Source organism: Cervus canadensis, chromosome 29 (assembly GCF_019320065.1).
Source record: "Cervus canadensis isolate Bull #8, Minnesota chromosome 29, ASM1932006v1, whole genome shotgun sequence".
NCBI classification, from domain to species: domain Eukaryota; kingdom Metazoa; phylum Chordata; class Mammalia; order Artiodactyla; family Cervidae; genus Cervus; species Cervus canadensis.
The window spans coordinates 15,746,451-15,765,518 of NC_057414.1; the positions used below are offsets into that span (position 1 = coordinate 15,746,451).

Consider the following 19,068-nt stretch of genomic DNA (forward strand, 5'->3'; position numbering starts at 1 on the left):
CGATGTCCGCCCGACCCTGTAGTCAATGGTCTGGATTCACTCCCTAGGGAAAGTGGCCTGACCGCTCGCGTTTCTTTTGCACAGAACCCGGCAAGGAGCAGCTCTACTTCTTTGGCCAGAGTCTGGATCCCAGAGGAGCCCGAGCAGCCTTGGTCGTCCTCTTCGTCCTCGGCCTCCTCCTCCTGGTCCTCTCGGTGGTCCTCTCGTTCAAGCTGTGCTCCGCGAGGCCGCGGGCGGCGTACTTGGAGGTCCAGTCCTGCGCACTCCCCACCGACGCCCTGTGACCCCCGCGTCCTCCGCAGGGAGACAGAACAGGGCACCGCTCCCCGAGGACCCTGCCGCTGCTTCCCGGGTCAGGCTCCGATCCTCTGGAACAGATTCAAAGCAATGTGCTTTTCTTTATTTATTTTTAAAGGGGCTGTGAATAATCCTCAGGTATAAAATAGAAAAAGAAGAGTGGGCATGACTGAGAAAGCAGACCCAGTCTGTTCTCTGAATGAGCTCGTCGAAGTGCAAAGACCCTCTGAAAGATACATTTATTTTCCATCTTTCATAATTCCTAGATTAGACAGTGCTTCCTTACCATCAAAGTCTCTATAGATGGCCAGTTTCAGGAAAGAGTTACACTGCCTCAGACATCTAACTGGAATGGCACTGATTTTTCATCTCTGTTATGGAAGATGCTTCCCTTAGTGGTTCCAGGAAAAGTAACGTTCTGGGGTGTCCCTGAAAATGTCTAAATCAGTATCTACTGATAAAATTTGACCAAAAGACTTTTTTGGAGGCTTTAGCCAGCTCCCCTGGCCTTCTCCCTTTTAATATAAATAGCCTGTGCACTGTTTGCTATATAAGAAGCAAAGTTACATGCATTTTTAAAAAATATTGTTTTTATGCAAACCTGTAGAGATACTTGAATGTTTACATTGAGTTGAATGTTTACAACTCACTTCATTTATACATTTTTTACAATATGTTTCTGTGGCAATGTTTGTATTTTCAAAAATCAATCAGAGAATTTGTATTTCAGAATGTGGAGGGCTGGAATCTGCAATAGCAGGCTAGGTTCTCCCACTGTGAGTCAAGAGACTCCCTGAGAGTTTAGTGGGAGCTTCCAAGGGGAGGGAAACTTGGCGGGAGGGAAACTTTGCAGGAAGCAAGCCTGGCCTTGACTCTCGAGTCTGATTTTTCACTGTTAGGAGGAGCTTTCCCAGGCTCCATCTTTTATGAAATAAAGACAGTGTCATCATGTGAAAAACACCAGAAGGAATTCATCAATGCAGCTGACTGACTGGGAGGAGAAAGACGTAGTCTTTGATGGGAAGAGGAAAGAAAAGGCTAATAAAAGAGAATCCCAGTAGCAAATTTTTAAACCAATAAATCAACTTTGAGATATATTTTTACAATTTTCAAGTCTCAAATGCCAAATAAAATATTGAACAACTAAACTCAACCCATTAAGAGGCAATCAATACTCTCTATATGTATGCCTCAGCTCTAGGTGTAAGATTGATGAGAGCAACATTGTTTACTACTAGACTGAGAAATTGCCCTTAGCCCATGCTGCTGCGAGATGGGGGCTATTAGTACATCTGCCTTAGCAGTGGGTCACGGGGCTGTTCAAGTGAACAAGTAGGACCTAATAAATACTGGTGGAGGGACCTTTCATACTGTCTCATCTTCATCTTGGTGAGGGGAAATGGGTAATTTGATAGAAGCTATAGTCTTACATAAAACAGGATGCAAATGCTAATAGTTCTGTTCATAGTTTGCTTGAATGTCATATCAAACATGATACCCAAGGATCTGAATTCCAGACTGCTAACCACTGATAATGTGATTTTTAGTATGTGCTTACAGTTTTCAGACATGTATAGGCTATATAATTTCATAATAATAATCATGATAAATGCCTTATTTATAACTGACCTAGAAAACAAATTATTTAGTTGTCTTTTCCTTTTATTTTTTAATGAAAATGAAACCACAAAGTAGTTTGATTATACCATTTCTCTTTTTAATAAAGTTTCATGTATCATAAACATAGCTATTTACATTTTTTTTTCAACACCGTAACTCAGGTCTAGTAATAGGTAAATTTTTTACCTGGAGCAGGTGGTTAGTTAAAGGAGAATTATTTTTTAGCTATTTAGCAACTATCCTAGTTATACTCGTTAGAGGAAATGAAACAAAGTGACAATATATGTATACAGATAACCTTGTTGGTGTTTAGTTGCTAGGTTGTGTCTGATTCCTTTACAACCGCATGGAATGTAGCCCGCCAGCCTCCTCTGTCCATGGAATTTCAAGCAAAAATGCTGGAGTGGGTTGCTACTTCCTGCTGCAAGGGATCTTCCCAATCCAGGGATTAAACCCACTTCTCCTGCACTGACAGGCAGAATCTGTACCATTGAGCCACCTGGGAAGCCCACAGATGACAGGACTCTCACCAAGTATTGTTTTCTCTGAGGTACCACACTTCTTCATGCTCATCCTCACTCTCCTGAGAAAATCAATCACATTTATACACATCTTTTCCTCTCGTTACAACAGAAGATGTGCACCTGCTCCTGGCAGGGCCAGTCTCTCCCTGGACTCTGGAAACTGCATCCCTACTTGCTTTCTCAAGAACATAATTCCCTCAGTCATCAGTTTTCCCTCCTGCATGAAGTTATCAGCAATATCTTCCATTAAAAACAGACAGCAAACAAACAGTCACTGTCTTTAACTCCATAACCTGCTCCAACACAGGTCCTTTGTTCCCTTGATAGCAGAACTGAAAGTGCTGTCCACACTTGTCTCTGTCTCCTCACCCGATGCATGCTTCTACCCGTTCCAATGGTTTCCCTTCCAGAGGGCCCTGCCTAACTCTGCACCCCAGTCTGCTGTTATCAAAACCATCATGACTATAATAATGATAATGGAAATGATTCCACGGTCTGTGGCCTCTTCCCAGTCTTTATCTTACTTAACCTCTCAGTAACACTTGGCAGCTTCTTCCTTCTAGATATCCTCTAGTTTCCTGGCTCCATAACATCGCCTGCCAACCTTCCTTCTTCCTCAGCAGCTACTTCCTTTTAGTCTCTTGCGAGTTCCTTCTCCTCCCTCTGACTTAGCGTGCCTCCCGACTTGAACTGGGCCCTTTTCTTCGTTTGGCCCTCCGGGGTGGGCTGAATAGTATCGCCAAAGATTCCAGGTCCCACTCCCTGAACCTGTGAATGTAATCATGTACAGCAAAAAGACTTTGCAGCTATGATTGTTAACAAATCTTGAGATGGGAAGTTTATGTTGGATTACCCAGATTGGCCCTAAATGTAACCACAGTGTTCTTATGGGGCTTCCCACGTGGCACAGTGGTAAAGAACGTAACCACAGTGTTCTTATGGGGCTTCCCACGTGGCACAGTGGTAAAGAATCTGCCTGCTGATGCAAGAGACATGGGTTTGATCCCTGGGATCAGGAAGATTCCCTGAAAGAGGAAATGTGGCAACCCACTCCAGTATTCTTGCCTGGGAAATCCCAGAGGAGCCTGATGGGCTACAGTCTATGGGGTTGGGAAGAGTTGGACACAAAAGAGTGACTGAATATGCCTGCAAGCACGGTGTTTTTATAAAAAAAGACGAGGGAGCTATGGGACACATGAAGGAAGGTGCTACGCTGCAGGCCTTGGAGATGAAGGAATGCTTCCTCAAGGCTGGAAAAGGCAAAGGGCCGGATTCTCTCCTCGAGCCTCTGGAGGCCTGCTGGCACCTTGACTTTTTGCAGTGAAACTGATTTTGAACTTCAAATTTCCAGAACTGTTGAAAAATAAATGTGAGACTTTTCTGGTGGTCGGGTGGTTAAGAATCCGCCTTCCAATGCAGGGGACTCAGGTTCGATCCCCGACTGGGGAACTAAGATCCTACATGCTGAGGGGTAACTAAGCCTGAAACATGCAACTAGAGAAGCCTGCCGAGCTGCCGTGAGGACCCAGTGCAGACAAAGAGAGAAAAGATAATCGTGTGCCACCAAGTCAGCGGTAGCTTGTTATACCCCCTCCATAGGTTATTTCACTCATCTTCCTGGATCTGAAAATCATCTTTATGCTAATAAACTCAAAATGTATTTCTTCCTGGGCTACAGACTCCAAAGCCTGCTCAAGCAGATCACGGTGGCAGTCCCTACCCAGCCTCTCCAGGTCGCTTCTGTCCCTCTAACCACAGTCCACACAGTCCTCCAAATCCGATCACATCACTTAACCTGATACATTTCCTTTACTGTCTTTTGGTTTCACATTTAATAGTATCCAAACTCCTTACCTTCATCTATAAAACTCAGACTGATTTGGCTGCCCATTATGTCCACATCTCCAGCTTTACCTCTGACTCCACTCTGTTTCAGCTTTTATCAGTTCCTGTGCCCTGCTAGTTCCTTCTTGCCTCAGGACCTTTGCACACACTGCTTTCTGTGCCTGGAAGTCTCTTTCCAGCACCCTCACTCTCTTTCCTAGTTCAGATGTAAGTTCCCCAGACTGCCCTCTCTAAAGTGGACCCCTCCCAAGTTATTTCCAATTTCCATTATTTTCTTTAGTTGCCCTAATCCTGGGGCATATCCATCTTACCTGTTAGTTTGACTTTTGTCTGTCTCCTTGAAATCTAGACTCCATGGAAACAAGGACCTCAAACCTGTTTTGCTCACTGCTGCACCCCAGCACAGATCACAGTGCAGATACACAATAGTTGCTCAGCAAACATTACTTAGATGAATAAATAAATATATAAACAGAACAGGCCGTGTAGTGGGCTTAACTCTCTTGACTTTGACTATTTTGGTCACAAAAGATTTCATACCCAAATGTCAAGGGTCTCTAATAAACAAAACAAGAGTTTTGGGACCACAGCTATGAGGCCTGCAGCTGCTTTGGCTTCCTTCTAACAAATCACACTGGAGTAAGGAGAGGGGGAAGGGAGGACTTCGAGGAGGGTGTGTTATTTAATCCTTAAATGCACCTTATAGCTATAAAGGGGGAGACAAACCCTAAATCAGTGGACAGTTAAACACATACTTGTTGAACTGTGATTGTGATTTTCATTAAGAAGGAAAAATAGAGGGGAATAGTAATGGATAACATGTACACAGCACTCATCAGTCATCAAGCAACGTCCTAGGCACCTTCTGTATATTAACTTTTTCGATCTTTACCTCAATCCTAAGCAGTATAATCACCTTACAGATGAAAACACTGAGATACAGACAGGGCATGTAACTTTCCCAAAGCCCCCATCTGGCATCACAAGAATATTTAACAGAGGGGCCTAATCCTGTTTAGTGTTTCCAAGGAAGACTCTCCAGAGGAAGTGACATCCAGCAGAACAAGCCAGGCAAAAAGGCTACTGTGGATGTGATTTGGGGCAGGTGAAGGTCTGGAGGAGTCAAGAAATGGCAAAGTTGAAGAACTGAAGGGAAAGTAGTGAAACTGGTAAGGCAGGCAGTAGCCATGCTAAACAATTTGAATTTTATCCTAAAAATAAGGTACACTTTAAGAAGGGGAGTGATAGGATAAGACTGGAGCTTTTACAAATTCCCTTCGGCAGCTGCTGGGGAGAAGAGCTTGCAGGCCTGCAGGGCCTACCTGTAGGTGGTTAGGAGAGAGGATGGCAGCGCAGGTGGAGGAAAATGATCAGATGTTCAATATTTAGGAGCGAGAAGCTAGAGAATTTGGAAATTGGTTCAGGCAGCTGGGAGAGACAGAGCCGTCACACAGGGCAGTGCAGCTGTCTGGTTTGGGCGCGTGGTCGGGTGGCACTGCTTTGAGCAAGGTGGGGAAGACTGGAGTTCAGGCTGAGAGGAGACGAGGGTTGTGGTTCTGGCCATTGTGCAGTCCTGGTCCCATGAGTCTCCTAAGCGGAGGGTCGTGCAGGCCACGGGGCGAGGGCTCCGAGGGCAGGGCGGGGTGGAGATGTACACAGGGCAGGTGAGCGCACACAGAAGAGGCTTGCCTGCACGGACCTGCCCGTGTACAAAGAGCAGAGCCGGCAGCCCCGGCCCAAGGAGCCCTCCTGTTCAAAAGTCCTGCCAGCTCCAAGTGTTGCTGATCACAGCGTCTCCTGACTGTCTCTCAGCATCCCAGACAGAGGCTCCCGCGGGCAAAGCGAGAGGCGAAGCATAGACCCGTGAGACCGAGTCAGGCGCAGGCTCACCACCCCAAGCCCGCGCCTCCCTGGCCCCCAGTGTTCCTGCTAGAGTCCAGCGCCCCCTCTCCCACGTTTGCTCGGTCTAACCCGCTCCATCTCCTTTTAAGGCGCCCGTTGCTCTCTGAGGCCTTTGCACCGCCTGCTGACCTGATCTCGCCTTGTAGAAATGCTGGGGGTGAGGCGTAAGGGGCCGTCCGGTCCACAGGGCGACAGGTCACTTTCGGAAGGGACTTCAAACTTCCCGGCGCCCGGAAGAGGAGGGGATGAGGGTGGGAGGGGCGCGAGGACTCGCGGAGGAGCTGCTCGCACGGACACCCGCTTCGGGGGTGGATCCCAGGGTTGCCGGCGCTGCCGCGCCCACCGCGCCCCGCGCCCCGCGGCTCCCGGAAACGCCGCGCCCCCTCGGCGCTCGCGCTCCTCTGAGGTTCCGGGAGAGCGTGCGGGGCGGGCCGAGAGCGCGCGGGGCGGCGGCAGCCGCAGCCGGGGCCTCACCGCGGGGTTCGCGCTTTGTTCGGCCGCAGACTCTCGCTCTCGGGAGCGCGGCGGCGGCGCGGAGCCCGGGGACCTGCCGGAGTGGCTGCGCCCCGGCCGGCGGAGGAGGAGCGGGCGCGGCCCGGGCTCCCATGCCCGCGGAGCAGCCCCGGGACCCGCCAGGCCAGGCGCCCGGAGAAGACGGCTACGGCGCATCGCGGTACAAGACCGGCGGAATGTGGGAGCCACCGGGGAGCGGGCAAAAGGAAAGCGAAACCCGCGGGCGGGGCTGGTGACGGGCTAAGGCGCAGCACCGCCCTCCCGACGCCGGCGGTCCCCAGGCCTGCCTCGCGAACCTGCCCGGCCCAGCCCAGCGCGCCGCAGCAATGGCCATTGCGCACCTTGCCACCGAGTATGTCTTCTCGGACTTCCTGCTGAAGGAGCCCTCGGAGCCCAAGTTTAAGGGGCTGCGGCTGGAGCTGGCCGTGGACAAGATGGTCACGTGCATCGCCGTGGGGCTGCCTCTGCTGCTCATCTCGCTGGCTTTCGCGCAAGAAATCTCCATTGGTGAGGCCCGGGGCTGGCGGTATCGGGGCCGGCTAGGCCGGCGTTATCAGAGGTGCCCTGGTCTCTGGTTGGAAGTGATTTTACCGCGCGCCCCTGGCGGTGCTCGCCGTTGCCATGGGCATGCACGTTGGGAAGGAAGGTAGCCAGATACGATGGTCTGAAGCATTCTTTGTCCACGTGCTCCCCGCCCCCCCCCAGCCGTGGACCGTGCTTGTATCCCACTCCCCAGTTCTCCTGTTCCTGCTGCCCACTGGTGGCTTACTGGCAGTGTGCCCAGTCAGTGCCTACTGCTGACTTTGCCTTAGTGTTCACGCCTCACTCCTAAGACCAGCGCCGTTGTCACTAGATTTGCCTGGAACAACTGTCTCCTCTTTCCTTCACCCCCATATTTCTGCAGTCATCCAAAATTTGTATCAGAGAACCTCCCGAGTGTCTAAATGGAGGATATGAGGAAAAGTACCCCAATCAAAGTGCTTTCTCCCTTGTCTTACATTTAATTAAGTTATACTGAGACTTAGCAGCTGCAGGGTTGTGAATGATGGGAAATAACTGCCCTTGGCCAGTATTAGAAGGATATCCAAATCCTCTACCTGGATGGTCTTTTTTTGAATGTGAGATGAATGAATCGCATTAATGTAAATTCTCATGTGTCATAGCAACAGTTCTGTGAGATTCTGAAAGTCTGGTGGTTTGGGCAGGATCACGTGGCTAAGAAGCAGCTGGTCTTCCTTACCAGCTGTTCTGACTTTGGCCAGGCGGGTTTGGGTGGTGGGGGGGTTGGTGGGGGGAAGAGTGTTTGAGTCAACAGGAAGGCAGTGTGTGAGGCTAGACACAGCTCTGCTGAGCGGAGGTGGCTGGTGGGCTGAAGAATGGGGAAAGCTTGTGTGAGAAGCTGGGCTGGCCCTGAGCCCCTGCTCGTGGGTGGGATGTGGATAAGCAGAGTTGAGACTTCTGCCAAGATTTTGAGATGGCCAAGAAGGCCCAGTTCTTGGAAGGACAGACACAGCGAGCGAGTATCCTCGCTGAGGCAGAAGGATTGGTCAGGGTTTCCAGGATATGAGAGTGAATGTGGGCCTGAGTCAGTGAGAACAGAACAGAAGACTTGATGGTTTAAAAAGTGAAAAGTTATGATTTAAGTAGAGGCTGGACTAGCTGGAAACAGCACTTAATAAGTAATAGGCTGAGGGTAGTGCGTAAGGTCTGTGAAGGGGAGGCGGTTAGAGCTAGGAAGGATGCCATAAAGATTCGGAATCAGTTGAGGTCTTGTGTGAGTGTGGGCCCCACGACTAGAAGGGAAAGGATGGGAGGTTTCCAGGAGCAAGGAGCCATGCTCTTGGGCGTATAGCTTTCCAGAGGCCCCAAAGGGCTGAACTGATCAGAGGTACCGGAAAGGCTGCAGGCCTAGTGACTGGGGAGTGATATTGGTGGAAACAGGGAAGTTGAGGGCAGAGTTGGTTAGAAAAAGGTTGCAGTGAGCTTGATTTTGTGACCTACACCACAGCATTGTTCACCTTGGCAGGAAGTCGCCAAGTTCATTCTGAAAAGTAGTCTTCAGTTTTCCTGGTCACTGGGCAGGCATTGATAGTCGAAGCTTTCCCTCTGCCTTCCTGTGAATTGAGGCTTCGGGAGAAAGGAAAACCACAAAGTAGCATGGACCCTGGAGATGATCTCCTCCTTCAGTGAATGTTTCCTGAGGACCCAGTGCTGGGCAGACATGCCCTGCTGTGGGGGAGCAGCCATCTGATGCCAGGAGCTGGGTACCCTCTGTGATCAAACCTCACCTCTAGCCCACGTGTTCCAGGGACTCTAAAGAGTGCTGTTGGCCCCTTCTAACTGATGGGCTGTCTGAAAGGCGTTTGCTGTGGATAGGTTTGCCCAGTGGGAAGCTGAGCTTATGCTGTTGTTTTTTGCCGGGGTCGGGGGGGCGGTGTGGAGGTTGAAGGAGTTTGAGGCGTGGTCCTCATCCTGCCCTGTAGGAGTTTACCATCCAGCTGGGCACAGGAGCAGACTTGCTGGAGGTAATGTGGTTCAGCAGTGTGTGTGATTCAGTGACAGGGCAGTGTTAAATTCTGAGCACCAGGTGGAAGGAACTTGGGTGAAGCTATCAGCAGACTCCTGTATACTGAGAGCTTCAGGACACTCGAGAGGAGGAAGGCAGGACCAGGGACGACATTAGACGAAGCCAGAAGACAGACTTCAGAAAGGAGAGAAGAGGTACAGGAGAGAGTGCGTGGAACTGGTCTGGTGGGGTCCTGCATGCTCTGGGAGGTGGGAGCAGAAGGGGCTCTGCCTAGCCGTCCGTCACCAGCATTTGTGGGTCGTCACAGAGGTGATGCGGTGTGGCAGGGCAGAGAGGGGCTGGTGCCCACGGGCACGGTGGAGGGCACACTGGCGGCCTTTGCAGCAACCTGGAGCTGTCCCTGCTCATTGGTCCTGCCTGCCCTGCCACGGCCAGAATTACAAGCAGAGCCATTCTGGAGGGAGTTGATCTGGAGGGAATCATTTAATTTCTGAGCTGTGGCTGGAGAGTTTTAAAGGCTTTTGCAAAGTGAGCTGCTGATGTTGGATTGATGTAAGAATTAAAATAGGCCCCTGGTCTGGTTAAGCCTGATACTTCGCTCAGCTCTTCTAAAGCATTGCATGCCTGGGTCCCCTAGAGGGTAAGCTGGGTAGGGGGACAAAAAACCCCGATTCCACACTAACTGATGCACAGCAGAAGACAGTTTAAATTTGACTGTGACTCTGGGCTGGTAAAACTGTGAGATGGGAGACAGAGAAGAGGCAGTTGGCACTGACCGTGTTTTTTCAGCTTTCACTTTTTTTCTCCCCTTGCCTTGCATCATGTCTTGTATACAACAAGTGCTCAATTAAGATGCGGTGAAAGAAATGCAGGAGCATGTGAGAGAGCTCTCCTGGGTTCGCCCTTGGAGAATGGCTGGGCTGAGGTGGGGAGGGACATCCAGGGAGGGAGGCCAGGTCTCCGTGTCCAGGTCAGAAGCCCAGGTCAGGATCGAGGTTGCAGCGGCCAGGTCCCAACTTGGAATTCACAAGCTGGAGGTGAGGGGTCCCTGGTACGGGGGGACTTCCTTCTTGCTGGGGTCCTCGTGTCATTTAATAACACAAGGGCTGCCCTGGTGAGGTCAGCCCTGGTTCCCTCCCTGAGGTCCCGCTCTGAGGACAGTACTGCAGGATATGTTCAGAGCGGAGGCACCGGTTGCCCCACTTGACTTACAAGCATAGGATGTATTGCAAGTACCTCGAATTCCCTTTTGCAGCACTTTTGGGGCAAGGGAGAATCTGTTTGAAATGTCGAAGGCTCTCTGGAAGGCGGTTGAGTGTCATTCTGTGTGGCTTGGAGAGCACACGACTGTCACCATATGGCAAGTGCGGGGGTCAGAGTTCTGTGCCACAAAATGACCCTCATTTCTAACACACATTTGCAGATGCCTCTAGAGGTACAGCATCTGTCACCCTGACTCTCTGCCTATCTCTGTATATTTCTGTATCTACAGAGAGTTTAGGAAATAGCAGAGTGACAGCTCTGTGTAGAATACAAGCATAATTGGGTTACATGGCCTTCATGCTCTGAAATTCTAGGAGTCTTTATCTCAAGCACTGAAGAAACTAATTCCCTAAGCATGCTACTTTTCAACAGACCAGACCCTGAATGCAATTCGTGCTCTTGGGGTCTTTTGCTGGGTCTGCAGTGCCCTTGGCCTAGGGCTGTAGGTGACCCGAGGCCGAGGTGTCCCCCCTTGGGGTCTGCTTTGACTCTGGAGCCCCAGCCTGGCGCCTTGGGAGACGCTGGGAGAGCGGAGTCCCTGTGTCCTGCCAGGATGCGGCCTGCCGGGTCCCGGTCTGGCCGGACCAGATGAGCAGCAGGGGCAACCGCTAGACCCAGGGGAAGGGCGTCTGGTCCGCGCAGGGAGCCTGCTCCCCCGCTGCCCTCCTGGTGGGCAGCTGTGGTTCTGGGCAGAGGGATGTGGTCTCTCTGCTGCTGCCGTTCATGGGCGGGTGCTCGGCCAGCCCCAGGGGGCCAGGGGCCAGGCAGCTGCAGCCTCTTCCAGAGCTGTTAGCGCCCAGCTCCCCTCGTGTCTCTGTCATCCGCTCCTCTGTGGCTGAGTGTAGGCACGCCTTTGGGAATGTGTTCACGCTGCCTTCATCATGCAGCCGGTGGTACAGCTAATTGTTCTTTTCAGGTGTGTCTCTAAGAATGGGCTAATACTTAGGGTCTCAGGGAAAAGGTCCCCAAACAGCACATCCTCAACTCACATTTTAAGCCAAAACACATCCTAGTCCCCTTCCAGAAGGATGCCTGCTGTCCAGAGAGGCTACTGATACATACATGTTTTTCTTCGTTCATTTTTTTAAAATGTGTTTTTATTGTACAGATAGTACCTACATACCTTCTCAGGGTAAAGGATTCTTAAGCCTTCCCCGTGTGTTAGAGGTGACCACTGTGGACACTATGTAGAGCTGAAAAAGACCCCTTTCTCTGCATTAATATAAAGTTTAGACACTTTTTTAAACCAAACTGAGTCACGTCATCGTGGTTTGCACTTTCCCACTCAGGTACGGAGAGCCTTCTGTGTCAGTACTGAAGAGTCACCTCACTGTTTTTCAGTGGACAGGCAGACAGAGATACTCCATAGGGTGAAATGTTCTTGCCATAGTTCACCCAGTCATTTTCCTGGGGATGTGCATGTAGTTTCTTCCTAATTTTCCATGATTACACATCAGGCTTGTTGGTACATAAATCTCTGTAACTGCTGCCCCCCCTCCCAGCATTGAAAGGAAAAGAGAAGAGACCAGTATCATTTCCCAGAAGGATGGAGTCATTCTCCAGGATAGTTCTGCATTCCTGAGTTACTATTTCAAGTAAAAGTCAATGCGCCTGTGTACCCTCCAGCTCCAGCTCCCTCTAAATGTGACTCAGAAAAGGGGAAGAGGAATTTTGATGTGTTCCTCGTTTTAAGAAAGAAATCACCTCTTTGAGGAGTAAGGTTGCAAGTTTCCATGGACTTTTCTGATGTGTTCTCAAAGCACGGTGTTTCCTTCTAAGCACTTACCCAAGTTCTGATTTGTTAATTATTTGCATAATTGTTTGTTGAATGCTGTCTCCCCACCAGACTGTAAGTTCACTGGGGTCAGGGACCATTTATCCTCTATGGGGTTGACTACCGTGTCCTAGCGTCCAGCAAAAAACTTGATACATAGTAGGCATTCAGTGGAGTTTGTAAAGGAATGGAATCATCAAGGATGTCAGTAGGATTTTAGCATTTGGGGATCCTGAGTGTTAGTTATTCAGTTGTCTGTAAGACAGGATTTTATGTATATTGAAAGAATTTGTCCTAAAAAAAAATCACCATCAAAAATATTTGAAAACTCTGTATAATGTTATTGGAGAGAACTGGAGTAACAGCAGTAGAGCAAAGAATGTGAGCTGATGCGTAATAAGCAAACATTTAGTCATGATGAGATCGATTTTAAAAATAAAACAGAATTTACCCCAATAGCATTTGTTCTGTTTCAATGCCCATTGTTCCCTGACTTTAAAGAACTCAGTGACTTAGATCTATATTTAATTATTTTTGAATCCCTTTCTCTTTTCCAAAGAGAAATGAAAATGCGAAAAGAAGATGAAGTTGTGGGGGGAAAAACTCTATTATTTCGAAACAGATGAAACTCCTATCCTTAGCAAAAGCTGAACATACGTCTTGAAATCTTCGCAGAGTCTAGGTTTGGATTAGCAACATCCTTTTAGAAACCATTCGAACACCCACCCCTTCCTCTGCAGGTTGCTTCCTTGGAGTGCTTTCTTCTCAAACCCCTACCTGGGGCAGTGAGTTCGGTCCAGAGAAGGGGTGCAGTTTGGGAGCACCTTCCCCTGGCTGAGTGAGCTGGGTGCAGCTGTGTCCCTTGGGGCTGCCTGGGGGCAGCTGGGACGTTGGTTTCCAGGCAGGAAAGCACCGAGGTGAGCCTGGCTCCGTGTGGGGCATGGGGGGATTCTTCCCACTTATTCATCCTCTCTAAAGCTTGCACTAATTTTTCTCAAAGGCCATTTACATATGTGTATATTTATCTGATTATAAAGATATGACTTCCTGTAGAAAACGTGGGCAATGTAGAACAGAGCAGTAATTCCAGCACTATTACAATGCTGAGGTAACCGCTGTCAAACCTCTGTGTGTTCCCCCCCTCTCTTTATTGTATATACATAGCTGGCAACTTGTATTCTGCCTTTGAAAAACCAAACTTCATTTCGGGTGATTTTACCTCTTTCTTAAATCTGACAAACTTGCCTTTTGTGGCTGCCAAAGTAAACTTCAAAAAGGTGTGTGGAAATTGAACCCTTTTGTGATTTTTTGCTAATACAAATAGCAATGTGAGGAATACTCCTGAACATAAACCTCTAAACTAAAGGTCTCAGTATTTCAACAAATTGTGTATAAATCTAATTCAAAGTGTAGGAACATTTTCAGGATTCTAGACTTAAATGGCTGGTTGCTCTCTGGAAAGATCATTTGTTGTTGAATCTTCCAGCAGTTAGGAGGGTCCCCTTGCTTCTGGTTTCCAGAGTGTATGATTTTTTGTATCTCATTTACCCAGGTATCTTCTTACATCTAGAAATAAACCAGGATATTGACAAGCAACAGACAAAGCTACTGACTTGCCCGCACAGCTTGTTACATCTTTAGTAGATAAATTCCTCAAAATATATTGCTACAGAATTATAAGAAGGGGATCATTACTGGGAATTTGTCAAGTTACCTGACAAATTTCTACATTTGGGGACTCATTAAATTTACTTTCACGTCATTGTTTTTTGCCTTTTGATTAATTAATTAATTAGGCTGCATCAAGTCTTAGTTGCCATATATCTTGTAGTGGGGAACTTAGTGCCCCGAGGCATGTGGGATCTTAGTTTCCAAACCAGGGATCAAACCTTGGTCCCTTGCATTGCAAGGCAGATTCTTAACCACTGGACCACCAGGGAAGTCCCTCACTTCATATTTTGGTTATTGCTGTTACTATCTTTGTGATTGAGAGAAGCTGGAAGGTTAAGGATGGGATAAATGAGGTGGAAATGCTTTGAGAAAGTTATCACTTCCAAGTAGGCTGAGAACGTGGTGAATATTCAGTATGAAGGATGAAGAGGTTCTCCATGGATGAGATAGGCTGGGGCAGTGCATCTGCCCTGAGATGCTCTCGAGTAGATATCCCACCATTCTGCTGCTGTGCTGGTGGAGGGGACTTTCCAGATAGTTTTTTTTTTTTTTTTTTTTTAGTTTATTTATTTATTTATTTTTTATTTTATTTTATTTATTTTATTTTTTATTTTTTATTAGTTAGAGGCTAATTACTTCACAACATTTCAGTGGGTTTTGTCATACATTGATATGAATCAGCCATAGAGTTACATGCATTCCCCATCCCGATCCCCCCTCCCACCTCCCTCTCCACCCGATTCCTCTGGGTCTTCCCAGTGCACCAGGCCCGAGCACTTGTCTCATGCATCCCACCTGAGCTGGTAATCTGTTTCACCATAGATAATATACATGCTGTTCTTTTGAAACATCCCACCCTCACCTTCTCCCACAGAGTTCAAAAGTCTGTTCTGTATTTCTGTGTCTCTTTTTCTGTTTTGCATATAGGGTTATCATTACCATCTTTCTAAATTCCATATATATGTGTTAGTATGCTGTAATGTTCTTTATCTTTCTGGCTTACTTCACTCTGTATAATGGGCTCCAGTTTCATCCATCTCATTAGAACTGATTCAAATGAATTCTTTTTAACGGCTGAGTATATATTCCATGGTGTATATATACCACAGCTTCCTTATCCATTTCATCTGCTGATGGAGCATCTAGGTTGTTCCATGTCCTGGCTATTGTAAACAGTGCCGTGCAATGAACATTGGGTTGCACGTGTTCTCTTTCAGATCTGGTTTCCTCAGTTGTGGATGCCAGAAGTGGTATTGCTGGGTCATATGGCAGTTCTTTTCCATGTTTTAAGAAAAATCTCCACACTGTTTCCATGTGGCTGCATTAGTTTGCGATTCCCACCAACAGTGTAAGAGGGTTCCCTTTTTCTCCACACCCTCTCCAGCATTTATTGCTTGTAGAACTTATTGGATAGCAAGCCATTCTGGCACTGGCGTGCGTAATGGTACCTCATTGTGTTTTTGATTTGCATTTCTCTGATAATGAGATTGTTGGCAGCATCTTTTCTGTGTTTCTTAGCCATCTGTAGGTTCTTCTTGGGAGAAAATGTCTTTGTTTATTCTTTGGCCCATGATTGGGTCATTTATTTTTCTGGAATTGAGTTGCAGGAGTTGCTTGTATATTTTTTAGATTAATTCTTTGTCCGTTGCTTCGTTTGCTATTATTTTCTCCCATTCTGAAGGCTGTCTTTTCACCTTGCTTATAATTTCCTTTGTTGTGCAAAAGCTTTTAAGTTTAATTAGGTCCCATTTGTTTATTTTTGCTTTTATTTCCAATATTCTGGGAGGTGGATCATAGAGGATCTTGCTGTGATTTATGTCGGAGAGTGTTTTGCCTATGTTCTCCTCTAGGAGTTTTATAGTTTCTGGTCTTACATTTAGATCTTTAATCCATTTTGAGTTTATTTTTGTGTATGGTGTTAGAAAGTGTTCTAGTTTCATTCTTTTACAAGTGGTTGACCAGTTTTCCCAGCACCACTTGTTAAAGAGGTTGTCTTTTTTCCATTGTATATCCTTGCCTCCTTTGTCAAAGATAAGGTGTCCATAGGTTCATGGATTTATCTCTGGGCTTTCTATTCTGTTCCATTGATCTATATTTCTGTCTTTGTGCCAGCACCATACTGTCTTGATGACTGTGGCTTTGTAGTAGAGTCTGAAGTCAGGCAGGTTGATTCCTCCAGTTCCATTCTTCTTTCTCAAGATTACTTTGGCTATTCGAGGTTTTTTGTATTTCCATACAAATTGTGAAATTATTTGTTCTAGTTCTGTGAAAAATACCGTTGGTAGTTTGATAGGGATTGCATTGAATCTATAGATTGCTTTGGGTAGAATGGCCATTTTGACAATATTGATTCTTCCAATCTATGAACACGGTATGTTTCTCCACCTGTTTGTGTCCTCTTTGATTTCTTTCATCAGTGTTTTATAGTTTTCTATGTATAGGTCTTTTGTTTCTTTAGGTAGATATACTCCTAAGTATTTTATTCTTTTTGTTGCAATGGTGAATGGTATTGTTTCCTTAATTTCTCTTTCTGTTTTTTTCGTTGTTAGTATATAGGAATGCAAGGGACTTCTGTATGTTAATTTTATATCCTGCAACTTTACTATATTCATTGATTAGCTCTAGTAATTTTCTGGAAGAGTCTTTAGGGTTTTCTATGTAGAGGATCATGTCATCTGCAAACAGTGAGAGTTTCACTTCTTCTTTTCCTATGTGGATTCCTTTTACTTCTTTTTCTGCTCTGATTGCTGTGGCCAAAACTTCCAACACGATGTTGAATAGTAGTGGTGAGAGTGGGCACCCTTGTCTTGTTCCTGATTTCAGGGGAAATGCGTTCAATTTTTCACCATTGAGGGTGATGCTTGCTGTGGGTTTGTCATATATAGCTTTTATTATGTTGAGGTATGTTCCTTCTATTCCTGCTTTTTGAAGAGTTTTTTTTTTTTTTTCTTTTAGAGTCTTTTTTTTTTTTAAATTTTTTATTAGTTGGAGGCTAATTACTTCACAACATTTCAGTGGGTTTTGTCATACATTGATATGAATCAGCCATAGATTTACACGTATTCCCCATCCCGATCCCCCCTCCACCTCCCTCTCCACCCGATTCCTCTGGGTCTTCCCAGTGCACCAGGCCCGAGCACTTGTCTCATGCATCCCACCTGGGCTGGTGATCTGTTTCACCATAGATAGTATACATGCTGTTCTTTTGAAATATCCCACCCTCACATTCTCCCACAGAGTTCAAAAGTCTGTTCTGTATTTCTGTGTCTCTTTTTCTGTTTTGCATATAGGGTTATCGTTACCATCTTTCTAAATTCCATATATATGTGTTAGTATGCTGTAATGTTCTTTATCTTTCTGGCTTACTTCACTCTGTATAAGGGGTCCAGTTTCATCCATCTCATTAGGACTGATTCAAATGAATTCTTTTTAACGGCTGAGTAATAATCCATGGTGTATATATACCACAGCTTCCTTATCCATTCATCTGCTGATGGGCATCTAGATTGCTTCCATGTCCTGGCTATTATAAACAGTGCTGTGATGAACATTGGGGTGCACGTGTCTCTTTCAGATCTGGTTTCCTCATTGTGTATGCCCAGAAGTGGGATTGCTGGGTCATATGGCAGTTCTATTTCCAGTTTTTTAAGAAATCTCCACACTGTTTTCCATAGCGGCTGTACTAGTTTGCATTCCCACCAACAGTGTAAGAGGGTTCCCTTTTCTCCACACCCTCTCCAGCATTTATTGCTTGTAGACTTTTGGATAGCAGCCATCCTGACTGGCGTGTAATGGTACCTCATTGTGGTTTTGATTTGCATTTCTCTGATATTAAGTGATGTTGAGCAATATTCTTATTCCTGTGTTTGTTAGCCATCTGTATGTCTTTCTTTGGAGAAATGTTGTTTAGTTTCTTTGGCCCATTTTTTGATTGGGTAATTTAATTTTTGTCTGGAATTGGAGATGCAGGAGTTGCTTGTATATTTTTGAGATTAATCCTTTGTCGTTTCTTCATTGTGCTATTTATTTTCCTCGTTCTCAATCTGAAGGCTGTCTTTTCATCTTGCGTATAGTTTCCTTTGCTGTGCAAAAGCTTTTTAAGTTTCATTAGGTCCCATTTGTTTAGTTTTGCTTTTATTTCCAATATTCTGGGAGGTGGGTCATAGAGGATCTTGCTGTGATTTATGTCGGAGAGTGTTTTGCCTATGTTCTCCTCTAGGAGTTTTATAGTTTCTGGTCTTACATTTAGATCTTTAATCCATTTTGAGTTTATTTTTGTGTTTGGTGTTAGAAAGTGTTCTAGTTTCATTCTTTTGCAAGTGGTTGACCAGTTTTCCCAGCACCACTTGTTAAAGAGGTTGTCTTTTTCCCATTGTATATCCTTGCCTCCTTTGTCAAAGATAAGGTGTCCATAGGTCCGTGGATTTATCTCTGGGCTTTCTATTCTGTTCCATTGATCTATATTTCTGTCTTTGTGCCAATACCATACTGTCTTGATGACTGTGGCTTTGTAGTAGAGTCTGAAGTCAGGCAGGTTGATTCCTCCAGTTCCATTCTTCTTTCTCAAGATGACTTTGGCTATTCGAGGTTTTTTGTATTTCCATACAAATTGTGAAATTATTTGTTCTAGTTCTGTGAAAAATACCGTTGGTAGCTTGATAGGGATTGCATTGAATCTATAGATTGCTTTGGGTAGAATAGCCATTTTGACAATATTGATTCTTCCAATCCATGAACATGGTATGTTTCTCCATCTGTTTGTGTCCTCTTTGATTTCTTTCATCAGTGTTTTATAGTTTTCTATGTATAGGTTTTTTGTTTCTTTAGGTAGATATACTCCTAAGTATTTTATTCTTTTTGCTGCAATGATGAATGGTATTGTTTCCTTAATTTCTCTTTCTGTTTTCTCATTGTTAGTGTATAGGAATGCAAGGGATTTCTGTGTGTTAATTTTATATCCCGCAACTTTACTATATTCGTTGATTAGCTCTAGTATTTTCTGGTAGAGTCTTTAGGGTTTTCTATGTAGAGGATCATGTCATCTGCAAACAGCGAGAGTTTCACTTCTTCCTTTCCTATCTGGATTCCTTTTACTTCTTTTTCTGCTCTGATTGCTGTGGCCAAAACTTCCA

The 19,068-nt window shown here is 46.1% G+C and overlaps 3 protein-coding genes across 3 annotated transcripts in view; 2 read left to right on the plus strand and 1 right to left on the minus strand.

The window, feature by feature from the left end:
* HEPHL1 (hephaestin like 1) overlaps nucleotides 1–284 on the plus strand; it is a 98,084-nt gene extending 97,800 nt beyond the window's left edge. The window contains exon 20 of the mRNA XM_043451840.1: nucleotides 85–284. Within this exon, the coding sequence (XP_043307775.1) occupies nucleotides 85–284 (200 nt within the window). The remainder of the gene's footprint in view (nucleotides 1–84) is intronic.
* LOC122430904 (basic proline-rich protein-like) lies at nucleotides 245–6,857 on the minus strand. The gene is made up of 2 exons (XM_043451839.1): nucleotides 6,318–6,857; nucleotides 245–368 (listed from the first exon to the last, which is right to left on the minus strand). The coding sequence occupies exons 1-2, from the start codon at nucleotides 6,855–6,857 to the stop codon at nucleotides 354–356; spliced, it is 555 nt and encodes a 184-aa protein (XP_043307774.1). The 3' UTR covers nucleotides 245–353.
* Nucleotides 6,858–6,908: 51 nt separating this feature from the next.
* The window catches only part of PANX1 (pannexin 1), a 48,888-nt gene continuing 36,728 nt past the window's right edge, over nucleotides 6,909–19,068 (plus strand). Inside the window, exon 1 of the mRNA XM_043451838.1 lies at nucleotides 6,909–7,208. Within this exon, the coding sequence (XP_043307773.1) occupies nucleotides 7,028–7,208 (181 nt within the window). The 5' untranslated portion in view covers nucleotides 6,909–7,027. The remainder of the gene's footprint in view (nucleotides 7,209–19,068) is intronic.

Bases quoted from the DNA above. Each gene is read 5' to 3' on its own strand.
- LOC122430904 (XM_043451839.1), bottom strand. From the start codon at position 6,857: ATGCGCCGTAGCCGTCTTCTCCGGGCGCCTGGCCTGGCGGGTCCCGGG.